Below are 13,998 nucleotides of genomic sequence, written 5' to 3'. Positions count from 1 at the left end.
CAAAAATGGCAAAACGAAAGAGAGACTGGTGCTAACGTTAAAACTAAAAATATATAAGAAAACAATTTTACCTCAAGTTTTCTTTGGAGGATTGACAGCCATACTGTCCTCTTCGAGCAGGGTTCTCAAGTCTCACGCAATGGCCGTGATGGCACGCAATTCAACCACTTCACACACCATACCGTGTATCAAGCTGAACCGAGCAATCCAATGCCGAGCAATCCAGGAACGTGACCATTGTCGGATTTTCTTTCTTGTTCTTTTTTTTTTCTTCCTGAACACAGGATAGCTAATACAACCGCTTTATCCATATTTTGTTTACGTTCGTTTCCGGAAGTCACTCGCAACTAGTTTCGCCTTCTCGACAACATCACGTGCGCCGTTAAAGACGGCATGCGATGACTGGTCAGGAAGCAACGTGTAGTCTCATTTGTGTCTTGTCCGACACGATTTTAGGAGTCAAAATCGCGTAATTTGACACAGTGACAATCGTAACAGACAAAAAAAATAAAATAAATAAATAAATAAATAAAAAATAGTGTAATCTGAACCAGGCATAAAAGAGTGTACAAAGACTTACTTTCAGGGAAAGAAAGAGAAAGATTTCTTTTGTTTGTTTTCTTTATATACAGAGGATTCTCTGTCTTGAATGACACAGAAACCTTAATATTGACATTTCCAGCATTGTAAAGCACATATTGACCTGACATCCATAAACATCTCAAGACACTTTACACTAACTTTAAAATCTCCAGTACACAAACGCATACATACACACAGATACAAATTGCCCAATTCTAACAAATAATCCACTGGAATGATATCACAAGCAACTATAAAGTCACAACGTATAAAACTCTTACTTCAGAAACATTAAATAAATGACTTGCTTCAATATTACAAAATAAAAGTAGAATCCCACAAACAGGCATTGCACACAGCTATATATAATATCATATTTACCCAAAGATATTTGAACCCCCAATATGCTATTGGAAGATCTGAAACATCTATTACGCGTATAGAAATGCAGGTACACAAGTACAAAGAGTCACAATGGGGAGGGCAGGTCTCGTTTCATTGGGAGGGAGTCAAGGAAACGAGACAGAGCGCCCTCCGGCAGTCAGCGTAGAGATACATCCAACACGTTACCGTCAGAACATGACATTTACAATAGATCATAATAAAAGTATATATCTGATAGGAAGAACATTTCTCGGCAGGATTAACTGGAATACGTATTTATGTTTTTGGATTTTTTTTTTCTCTTTTTTGCAACAGGGTTTATTGTGTTTAGGATTTGTACTTGTTATTGATAGAAACTTTTTGTGCTGCTGGCTGGACTTGGACTTGGAATGTGTAGTTTATGCCTCTGGCTCATAATCTTGGTTGTCCTGTGAGTAGAAACAGAAAAATGACATTTCTTAAAAATGAGAAGAATTGGTTTCACAACAACTTGATTTCAACAAGGAAATGAGCTCACATATGGTTCATTACATTTATTGGTTGCATAACATTTCTTACAAAAATACTAATGCATTGTTTTAATGAAAATTACCAGCTTGGTAAAGTGCTACCAGCTTCATTTTTACTGAAATTTAACTACAGTTCTTTTCACTGTAGTTAAACAACTTTCTTTAATATCTAACATATAGGTTTTGATTAGCCCAAAGACTATTAGTGTTTTTTTATTCCTACTATGGAGCCCATCAACTGTTTGGTTACTAACATTCTTCAAAATATCGTCTATCCTCGTCAACAGAAGAAAGAAATTCAGACAGGTTTTAATAAGACTAGCTATTAAATAAATACCAGGGCTGTCAAACAATTAATCGCATCCAAAATAAAAGTTTGTGTTTACATAATATATGTGGGTGCACTGTGTATAATTATTTTGTTTATATATATATATATATATATATATATAAATACACACACATGCTTGTATATTTAAGAAAAAAATATTATTTCTATAAATATTTATATTTATATAATATAAATTATATATAAATCTATATACAGTGTATAAATGAAAATATTTCTTAAATATCTACAAGCATGTATTTATATATATAAAATAATTATACATATGCTTATATGCTTTATGCTTTTCCTATGGCATTGATTGTTTAAAGGAATAGTTCACCCAAAATTTTTTCAAATGTTTTTCCAAACCTGTATGAATTTCGTTCTTCTGTTGAAGACAATATTTTTGAATAATGTTAGCAACCAAACAGTTGATGGGCTCCATAGTAGGAATAAAAAAAAAATACTATTATTGTCAATGGCTACCATCAACTATCTGGTTACTGACATTCTTCAGAAAATCTCTTTTGTGTTAACTGAAGAAAAACAAAATCATACAGGTTTGGAACAACTCGAGGGTGAGTAAATGATGACAGAATTTTCATTTCTGGGTAAACTAGGTCTGTTGCATTGCCTTACTTCCCCCAGCAGGTGGCAGCTACAGCTCTCAGATCACAAGCATCTGGTTTATTTAAATGAATATACTGTAAGTACACATCATGTCTGAAGATCTGACATCTGAAGATACCTTACATCTTAAATGTCATTATAATTTTCTGATGGCCCCACTCGGGATCTACTAGAAGAGCTCATATCCTCAACAGGACAGGGGGAGCCTCATCTGCTACCCACAATGCAACAGGGCTTTTGATATCACTGCCACTCCCATGCAGGCACATCCAGCATGGCAGTGACAGAAGGAGGGGGAGGGGTGATAGTAGAAAGGGAGGAAGCAGAAAGATGCCGAAGACACGTTTGAGAAAAATGTCTGGGATTAAATTGCATATTACAATTCTGTGAAGGATGGAATGAGTGTGTTTGTGTGTGTGTATACATATAAAGTGTTATTTATTTTATTAATGTTAAATAAAAGGGTGATTATTAATACTGTTTTTACATGGGTCCTTTACCAAAGAAAAAGTGTACATGAAATTATTCATTATTTTATGCTTTCATTTTTAAATAATGAATGTGAGGAGAATTAGACTGTGGACTAATAAGAGACAAGACTAACTTCGTAAAATGTATTTTTCGTTTAATCAATAATATAATTAATGCTATTATATATAATTATATATAAATACATTTCATAGATAATGTACATTTTACGGTATCTTTTTGAATTTTATTAAATTAAATTTAACCTATAGCTATAAAACTATACAAGCATAAAGAAAACAATGTGAGATTTGACTTGTGATTTGTGTGTCTTGGTGCCACTGTGAGTGCTGGTGTTCTTACCTGCTGAGTCTCGTCATATGTCTGTCCCTCAGGGTCCATGAGACCTTCTCCCATTGGCTCTTCAGTGGCTTCCTGACCAAACTCAGGCTGTGAATACACATGTGAAACCAATTAAATGTCATGACATGAGAAATCCAATGGGCTTTATGCCCAGCTGCACTACTTCCTTAACTTCAGCCAGCTCCTTGTTTCCTGTCTGCCATTATTGGCCAAATTGATTCATTCAGGTGTGCTTGACCTCAGTAGTCATGGAAACAATAATCAGACACACCTGAATTAATCAATTTGGCCAATAATGGCAGACAGGAAACAAGAAGCTGGCTGAAGTTCAGGAAGTAGTGCAGCTGGGCATAAAGCCAATTTGCCCTAATCTTTTGACATGGTCTTTGTACCATTAAAACACAGTGCAAGTTTTAACTGTCCTCTTCTTTAGAAACAAAGCATTTATGTAAAAAAACTCCAAAAACTGTTTGATTGGATGTTGTGGGATTCATGACATCACTATATATATATATGTCCCCAGGCATTCAAGCTGACATTTGCCTCCACTGTACAGTACAGTACACTCAAAAGCAAAAAGAACCCATTATAATCACCGAAGCTGTCTACACTGTTCACAGTTCAGTTTCTGACATACTCCACGCACAAGCCTTAAATGAGCCAAGTATTAAAACAGATCATTTCAGACAGTGGGTCAGAATGAGGGTTGAAAATAATTGTTTTTCCACATTTATACAGTATATATACGTTAAATATAAGCACTTGTCTCAGGTGCTGTTTACTCTATGTACAATATATATCAGTGGTGTATCTGCCACTGTCCATTAATAAGCATGCTACATCTTCATATGTACCCAATAAATGTTTAATCAAACTCCATTTTATGTCTTGCCAGAAAGAAAGAGAGACCCTCATTACCTACATACAGTAAGTAGTTAAGATTTTCTTTACAGTTCTGGGTCAATGGAAGGTTTATTTTTAAACTGAGCTATCACAGTCAATTAGGTCATATTTCAGCGATCTACAGTCCGAATATCACAACACAGCCTGTCAAACACTTCATGTCAATCAAGAAACAATGCTATTCAAGGGCACAGATGGCACTAGGGACTGGGGGGACATGACCCTGAACTGAACAAAATCGACTGTCTAAATGCCACATATCGGCAATGAAGAGACAAAAAACAATCACCTTGTTCAAACAAACAATGTAAGTACTGTATCCTATGCCCGTTGACTTTCCCAGATGTGGCAGATTAGATTTGTTAAGGGAAATTAAGGGCCCTATTTTAACGATCTGAAACGCAAGTATCAAGCGCGAAGTGCAAGTAACTTTGTGGGCGGGTCTTGGGCGGTGTTGCTATTTTACCAGCGGGATAAATTACTCTTGCGCCCTCTGATGGCTCACACTCTGTATTATGGCCAAGCATGCGCTCAAAATAGCATCTGAATGTACGCGCAACGCGCCAGTGACTTTAGACCAGGTTTTCTGGTCAGTGGCGCAATTGTTTTCTGGAACTGCAAAACTGCAAAAAACATGCCTCATATTTGCGCTGTACCACCCAGGGAGCGCAAGTTCATTCCCTAGTTTACTGTGGAGGGAAAAGTCTGCTTTGCACGGGTGCAAAATAGGAATGATACATACGTCAGTGGAAAAAGTCAATTGTGCCGGGTACACGATAGGGCCCAGCTAGTCTGACAATAAAGTTTTTGCACTTAGTAAACACAGCAAAAAAACCATAACTATGCATTTAGGTGACTGGACAGAGGCAAATAATGTATGAACACAAAAAGACTGGTTGGATAAATCAAACAATTTATCGTCATCAGGAAATAATGTTTTATCTATTCATTTAACCCATTGTGCTGTATAAATTGAGGCATGTACACCATGTAAGCCACTATAAAAATAATTATAATAAGTAAATTTGTGTAGTGCAAGGTTTACGCAAACAACAAATAAAGGCCTACATAAACTTTTGACATCCTCTTATAGTAGGAAATCATGTTTTTTATTATTGTACGGAGCAACGGAGGATATAGATTCTTAAATTACGGTCTATAAAAACATTTCTTAATATGTCATACATTTTATACTATAAATTGCAACAAAATTGTAATTAACACTTTTTTAAATTTAAAATTTAAAAAGGTCACGGGTACAATAACTTCTAAAAGTAAACGGAGGGTAAAAACTTGGCTATTTTTAATTAAAATATTTACACAATAAATGTAATGGTATTAAATGTGGGGTCATGAAAAGTGGCATGTAATCAGATTAAAAGCATACATTTAAATGTTTCAAATTTATTTATCAATTAGATTTGAATCAGTAGTAAGACATGTGGACACTAAAACACACAAGTGACACTGTTTCCTGAGAACGACCCACAATCAGACTGGACTGTGCTATTTGTGTGTGGCACAAATGGCACTGTGAGTGTGTCTATGTACAAGATCATTCTAGTCTACACACACACACATAATGGCACAGTCCAGTACAGTAACACAGTTAGCACTGACCACCCACACACATTCGTAAGTTTCAAAACCGCTAAACTACACACTTAAACCGGCCATCAAACACTTTTCTTATGATAATAACTGTACTCCAAATGAACTGGGATGATGGCATAAATCATGCACTAGAACACTTAAAATCAATGACAGCGACATTGTGTTGCATTGTGGGCTGCATGCACACACACACACTAAAATTGTAAACACTGAAAGCACATATGCTGCAAGCTTCTTATGAAGCTTTTGTCTCTAAGTGATTTAAGAGATTACTGAGTCACCAAATAGGACAAGACTAATTTTTAAGCCGGGTGGGGAAAATCCGAGGAAGACCACACATTTGTCACTATAACTGCTACTGTTCAAAATCCAGCGAGCTCTGATATCAACAGTTTGTTTAAACGGAAACAGATCTGCATAAGTTTGAAGATTGTCCGACTTCTCCTCCCATTGTGCATTATTAAGTAATATGCAAAGTGCTAAGTGACCTTGGGCAAGGTCGAGAAAGAGAGAGAGACGAGGGGGAGGGGAGAGCAGAGGGGGCTCAGCAGGACAGAAAGACAAAGTAAGACACAATATTCCCTGTGGGATAAGCGGCGATCTATTATGGCATGTGTTATGATGTGAAGGTGAGTGTGTAGGGTGTACAGCCGTCTGATATACAGAGTTATTTTTTCAGGTGGCATTTATTTCTCATGGAATAACACACAACTATGACTATGTCTGATGGACACACAGAAGATGTGCATGTGCATCTATTAGCGTTCATACATTTTCTAGCCTATGAATTGAGCAGAAATGGAGTAGGGTATACCTGCAAACCGGAGGGTGCAGTTTAAAGGACAACTCTGGTGCAAAATGAACCTTTGGTCAAATGGGCTCTATGCATGGAGGTATTTCCAATGAAGGTTTAAGGATGCTCGAAAACTTCCGCCGATCGTAGAGTCCAATGCAATACCGAGAATTTATATTGAATTTTATACTCCATGGTTGTACTAAAGAAACGTTAGTCACAAAAACAGATAAAACAGACACCCCTCGTTGTGTTTATGCTTCTTTTTAAAATTATATTAAATAAACATAACTATATACAAAATTACATCTACACGTATGAAAGTTTTGTTTCAAAGATGGGAGGACAGTAAATTTTGAAGACTCTGCCATAATCCTCAGTTTTCCTCCACTTTAATCTCCCTAACCAGAAACTGTTGAGCATCTTTGCGTCAAATGCGGAACTTATGCGTGCATATAGCCAATTACAAATTGGTACATAGTCAACCGTCCTCTGAGATTTGTTTTCATGATTATCGAATAAATATAGGCTATAGGCGCTTATTACTAGCACGGTCTCTAAATAACTAAACAATATAATCTCAAAATAGCAACGCACCAACAATGCACCTGTATTTTTAGACCAGCACGCCCATGGGCGTACAAATGGGCACATGTGCATTTGCTATTTAAACATCCTGGCGCAGGACGTGAAAATGATAACTGCGTCGGGCTGAAACTAGCAAAAAACACAACACAGTAGGATGGAAAATATCAAATTGTAAAATAAATAAACATTCATCTCAGTACTTTTACTTTTAATACTTAAGTTCATTAAAAATCAAGTACTTTTGTAATTTAACTCAAGTAAAATGTAAAAGATGTACTTAATACTTTTACTGGAGTCATTTTTTTTAGTGTCTCTGTACTTTTACTTTTTAAGAACTTGATTTGTGTACTTCGTGCACCACTGATTGCAGGAATATTGTATTGCAGAAATGTGACAAATCATCGATGTCAAGTCAAGTAAAAACAATAAGTATTATGACAGTCAAACGGACTACATTTCATTGACTACATCAACAAAATATATATTTATTTAGAGTTTGATCAGGTAGAAATAGCTCCTTAAGGTAACCACTGAACATTTTTACAGTGATATTTTTGAAAGAATGAAAATAAAATGATAGATGAGAATAATCAATAATGATATATAAAAGAACATACGTTTAAGTCACTGGGGAACTCATCCTTCTTCACCAGGCCGGTGGCGGCGGCGATGTTTCCGGCTCCACGCATCACAGCTCCTCCCAGCTGAGAGCCCTGCTCCTTCGTCTTCTCAGCCACTAACCGGAGATAAGACAACCCATTTCCAACACAAACACATCACTCAGGGATTCAATCTTTATTTGGTGACAAGAAAAAAAAAAATTGATCAATTATTTAACAAAGCAACTGTTCTATACTATGTCAATGCTATGAGGTTATATGAAAATAAATGGATTTTATTCAATAAAAAACAATTCTATACAACTTTATATGACGGTAACACTTTACAATGTTTAGTAGTTAACTACCTAAGTTAACATCAACTAATAATGAACAATACCTCTACAGCATTTATTAATATTAATTTAAACTTAACTAATACATTATTAAAATCAAAGGTTGTATTTGTTAAAATGCACTGTGAACTAACATTAACAAAGATTAATAAGTACTGTAACAAATGTATGCTTATTGTTAATTAATACATTATGAACCTTATTGTAAAGTGTTATTAATATGACTTACAGAGCCTGCTTATATTGGATTATACCAACAAAAGTCACTTTAAATAATCAGACCAGGTAGATAGATCTTTGAAATAGTTTTTTTCCACTGTGCATTTAAAACAACAATGTTTTTTTAAAAGATAAATAATTGAATATATGGCTGTCTTTGAAAAAGAAACACTCATGAATTGAATGCATTATATTATTATGGATGAACAAAAATCATGATTTATTCTAGCTTCATGCAAGTTTTTTTTTTTTTTTGCATTTTTTGTCAAAAACTACGTCTGGATGAGATCCAGAAGGATGATTAAAACATAGATTCAAGCAATATTTAATTATTTTAAATGTGTGTCAGGTATTGTGGTTTAGAGACTTTGTGCTCACAGTTAATCATACGGAAAAACACTGTGACTTTTCTAGTTGTCCATCTGTCCTAGACAATAACCTTCTGAAATATCACCTAGGCACACAGAGCTATTTGTCTCGGTTCCACTTACTGGCTGTGAGCCATGCCCTTTGAACACATTAAATGAGACGTATCCATTATTTACAAGACAAGACTAAAGAACAGTTTGCAGAATAACCTTACCTGTTGCAACGCTGTCTTTGGTCTTGTTGCCTGCAAGCACACAAAAAAATATTGTAAAATGACTTATACCCAGCCCATTACAATATAGAAACACACATTAAATAAGCCCTCTGAAGGAACTGTGATAAGGTTGAAAGTAGGTCCACGATACAGACAGGCAATAAGTACAAAGACAATGTGAAATACAAGCCTGGAACTCCCAGAGCAGCTTCATTTAAAGGTTCACTGAAAAATCATTAGAGCTAATAGAACCTGTATCTCAGACCTGGCTGTCACTTTAACCAGCCAGCATGAGTAATACACCTCAGGAGCACTAGAAAGGGAGTTACAACATACCGTAATGGGAAATAGCACTCTGTGTCGCGGTTTGAGTATGTTTCTTACAAGTGAGAGAAGAAGAGAAATTACTCTTGAGCTAATAGATTGTTTAAACTAGAGTCATTCAACCATGACTCATCAAAGCTGATATGTTTCATCTACAGCAATTGAGTCATTATAACACAAAGCTGCTTCTTAAAAGGGGAAAGACTTGCTCATGAATGCACAGTGTGGCAGAAGTATCTTTTTAGATAAAAAGGGCAGATTACAAGTGATTTATTAGGTTTAATCTATCACTGACAGAAATGTCTGTAAAGTACATCATTTTACTAAACTTTTCTCTTTTTTGGAATGCTAAATATATACAGTATGTCATTCAAAGGTTGTAGTCAGTAATATATATATATGATGAAAAATGCTGTTCTTTTGAATTTTCTATTGTATTAGTTTCCATAAAATATTATAAATATTCCATTAATAATAATAATGAATGTTTCATGAGCCTTTTTAAAGGATCATGTGACACTGAAAACTGGAGTAATGATGCTAGATGTAGTTTTTCCATTATAGAATTCAATTAAATATTTTAAAATAATAATATAGAAATTTAATTTCTTTATAATAATAAACACATTTCATAAGATTTTGGTTTTATGCTCTTTTTTTATAAAATAAAAGTAGCTTTGATGACCATTATAAGTTTTTATTTGCTATTTAGGGAAAATAAAATGCAATAAAAGTGTTAAAAAAAATCAAATATTATATATTTTATATATTTATATAATATTATATATATTTGCATATTATTTATATTGCATTCCTATTTGGACAAACGGCATATAAAACATATAACAACGTATATCGTTATTGTTTAGCAGAACGTTCTTTTAAAAACACAAATGAAGAGTTCAGATGCAAAAGCCTCTAAATGCCATTTGAAATTTTCTTCTTTAATGATGATTTTTATCAAACTTGTATATTTAAGTTCAGTAATTTCAATTAAATAACAATTAATAGGTAATTATCATTGCCATTTAAGTCAAATTACTGAACTTAAATATACAAGTTACAAGTGATAAAAATCATCATTAAAGAAGAAAATTTCAAATGGCATTTAGAGGCTTTTGCATCTGAACTCTTCAAATATAGTTTTGTTTTGTAAAGTAATGGCACATCTCCTCCCAGCAAGCCACACAACACACAATCATGTATGGAGAACAAACAGTGTGTGAGCAAAAATAAACCGTAAATATACTACTATAGTACACATCAGAGAATACACAGCTCGATATGAGGATGAGGAACCTCAGAGGAAATAAATGAAAGACGGACAGGAAATTAATACCGGTAGTAGTGGGACAAAACGAGCCAGAGTGAGATTAACAGAGGCCACTTCCTCTTCAATCTCTCCTCAGATGGGTTGGTGGCACATGTGCATGAAGGTGTGTGAGTGTGCAACTATTGTCCAAGGTGGAACAAGAACCTATCAGATAACCGTCACCCCTCCTCCATGCGCTAACACACACTCCCATAAGGCCATTCAAGCATAGCATCCCAGGTCACTGTGCAAGCTTGTGTTCACCGCAAAGGAAACGACAGCAAGAAACCGTACAGGACGATCTGATGTGCTCGCAAAGCAACCGCAAATGGGCTTGAGATATCTGGCCTAATTGTCTCTCCCTGGGACACTGGTGGTACAGATGTGAGTTTTTTTTTTTTTTTTATGTGAAGGGATTCAATTATTCATTCATCTCAACATCAAAATAGAGGAGTATGAATGAGAGCTGTGGCTGGGGATGACCGTGTGCACTTAAACACAAATGCCCTCTGAGACTCCAATTACAGCAACGTCTCATCTTACTGATCAAAGATCAAGGAATCGAGAAGAGCAGGCTGGAATGATTTCAGACAAGCTTAGAGAGATATATTTCCTTTCTTTCAATTCTATATAAGAATTTGGACCGTCACTCCTGTCAGTGTTGACTGAGAGCTCTCTGTCACGAGTGCTGTGCATATAGAGGGCTATGAGCTCATGGAATTGTGTGACATGTGGCCCGTACGGCTTTTTTCCAACCCGATAGGAGATCTGGGAGCTGCTGGATCAGCTCCAGAAGTCAACCATCTCACGCGGTGTTATTTCACTCTCAAATTAGCGTGTACATTAAAGATCACCTTATAAGATCAGGTTGCATTAAATGGATTTTCTGGGTTTACAGTTCATGTTATACTAGCCCAGTATTTTGAGAGCTTTTCATTTTCCAGATGTAAAATCCATTGTTGATTAAACATGCCATGTGCACTTTATGAGTGATGACAACCTCAGAAATGATACGCAAACAAGACTGTCATAGCATTTGTTGTACAGGAGAATACAACTATGTATTCTCCTGTGGGAAATATTGCAAAGATGAGTGATCTAGTGTCACACCACAAATGATGTGCACAGGAAAACTGAACCGAGTAAGAAAAAAAGATAGATTATCCTGACAATACTTTATAATAATGCTTGTCATAACACAACTTAATTTACTAATGTGTATTTTGAATAAAATATACTCTTCTAAATATATTTTTTAAAGAAAATCCCTAATGAATTATATATACATGTCCTGCTGAAAACCCTCAGTTAGCCGGGGGCTTAACAATTGCTTCTAAAACACTGAAAAATATATATTTTTTCCAATAGCAAGATTTTGTTTAAAAATAAATATCAAGTAATGAGGGAAAGAGCATATTTAAAAATATGCTGATACTCTTGCAATGGACCACTTTTCTAAAATATAAAGGCAGCTATATATATTTTAAAGTATAACATGACAACACATTCGTATTGTTTCAGAAACACAAGTCTAATGTAAAAAAAATACAACAAATATATATTTGAACAAAATGAAATAATTGGCTTTTACATTGCCAATGTATTAAGATATTCTTAAAATATTAGAATATTTAAAATATTACAATTAAATTCCACATTTATTTGGAGAGTGCTTGTCACAATAAATGTGCAAATGGTCTGAGCCTTAATCATTAATGTAGTAGGCCTATATTAATCATCATGCACTAGAAAATGTTATTTTAAAATCATTTCAAAAACTAAACGTCCTTAGTGTGAAGAGACTAAACAGAGACATAAACATGCTCAAAATGCCCACAAAGTACACAAGAAAAAAAAAAGTTCTATTAATTTTAATAAGATGTGGTACACGTAAGAGGCTTGGAAATCCCCACCCAATATCCCAGCCAATCACAAAATTACACAATAGTGGCTGAACCTATAGTGATGCTCTGAGAAGAGGCAGTGAAACAGATAGCAACCCCCTCCTGGCCCTCAGGCTCTGAGCTTCATGGTCCCTCCCACTCCCACCAAGCTCACGCTTGATTCGTGATATGAATGCATTAAAAAAAAGAGCATTATATGCTCCATGACTTACCCACAAACATCACGCCTTCCTTGGTCTTCTCTGCAGCCACCGCAACACCTTCCTTAGTTTTTTCTGCGGCCACTGCCATACCTTCTTTAGCTTTAGAAAGCCCCTTCATAAAAACATCCATCTTGGCCCCTCTGCATCCAAGAAAGCAAGTTATGTGGCAGTGCACAATGAAAACAGGGGTTGTGTTGCACTGTATATGACAAATGTGGGTTAATTTGGAATTGAGAGCAAGTGTGTGTGTGTTAATAGCAGCCTGTCAGTCGAACAAAAAGGAGTCTAATTTCCCTGAAGATAAAACGCCCAAACATGCTCACACAATGAGATGAGAGCATTCACACCATCAGCTGACGTTATTTTTCAGCTTTAACAGCAGGAGGTGTCATCGAGATGTTCACTAACACATTCATTTTTTCTTTTTTCTTTTTTTTTTTACTCAAAGCTCCTAAAGCGCGTATTTACACTGGACATACATATGGGTTCCTGAGAGACATTTTAATGCTTGTGTAAAATATAAATAGCACATGCAGTCAATTTGAGGCGTCTTACAGACCGAATGCACTGCTATAAAGGAGAAAAATGTGTGCCGACACATTACTGACAGTGTTTCAGACAGGATATTTCATTTTAAACGCAAAAAGAAGATGGATCTTGTAGGCTACTACTCATTTGCAATATGGTGTCACCTCTCCAATGTCCTCACACAGAAGATGTGCTGGACACGACACGGGGAAAACAAACAAATTGCCCGTTTAATCATCAGGTAGCATACACTATTCAACAAGCAATGTTTTAATTTTCATACAAGCGCGCGAATACTCGTTTCCATCGATGTGCACGGGACTTTGTGTCCTTACGAGCGCACCTTTGGTATTTTCACACGATCTCGGTTCATATTTAACACTAACAACTGCGTTTCAGGCTCGAAGACGTGAAAATTAAAACGAGAACGTACCTTTTAAAGCACCTTCTTCGACCTTATGCTTCAATTGCGTAGTAGATTGAAATATCGTGGAAGGAAATTTTACTCTACGATCTTGAGGTGGGCCTTCCTTTGGATGCGCTCAGCCAATGAGGACGAGAGGATGAGACGATCGACGTAACTCATGGTATTGATCATGGGGGGTGTCAGTCCCCGGCTGTAATGGCCTGTGACACAGTGAGACTATGCTGCATCCTCCTCATCATATAAAAAGGTGACTGAGATCGTCAAGAGATGAGGCACGCGCGCACAAATTTAACATCTGCTGAATACTGTTCTGTCAGGTGTTATGTCATTTGCACTTAGGCTACTCGCAGAGGATACGTGTCATAGACATCCCTTCAT

General features: G+C 35.8%; 1 protein-coding gene across 1 annotated transcript; it reads right to left on the bottom strand.

Annotated features, from left to right (window-relative positions):
* Positions 1-580: 580 nt before the first annotated feature.
* On the bottom strand, positions 581-13,782 carry sncb (synuclein, beta). The gene is made up of 6 exons (XM_039649331.2): positions 13,627-13,782; positions 12,675-12,805; positions 8,923-8,952; positions 7,783-7,901; positions 3,268-3,354; positions 581-1,394 (listed from the first exon to the last, which is right to left on the bottom strand). Exons 2-6 carry the CDS (start codon positions 12,793-12,795, stop codon positions 1,365-1,367), a joined length of 387 nt encoding a protein of 128 aa, XP_039505265.1. The 5' UTR covers positions 12,796-12,805; positions 13,627-13,782; the 3' UTR covers positions 581-1,364.
* Between the last annotated feature and the right edge of the window lie 216 nt (positions 13,783-13,998).

This window comes from Pimephales promelas, chromosome 9 (genome assembly GCF_988280905.1).
Source record: "Pimephales promelas chromosome 9, fPimPro1.hap1.1, whole genome shotgun sequence".
NCBI classification, from domain to species: Eukaryota; Metazoa; Chordata; class Actinopteri; order Cypriniformes; family Leuciscidae; genus Pimephales; species Pimephales promelas.
Note: the sequence above shows the minus strand (reverse complement) of the source record. Positions and strands in the feature narration are given on the sequence as shown.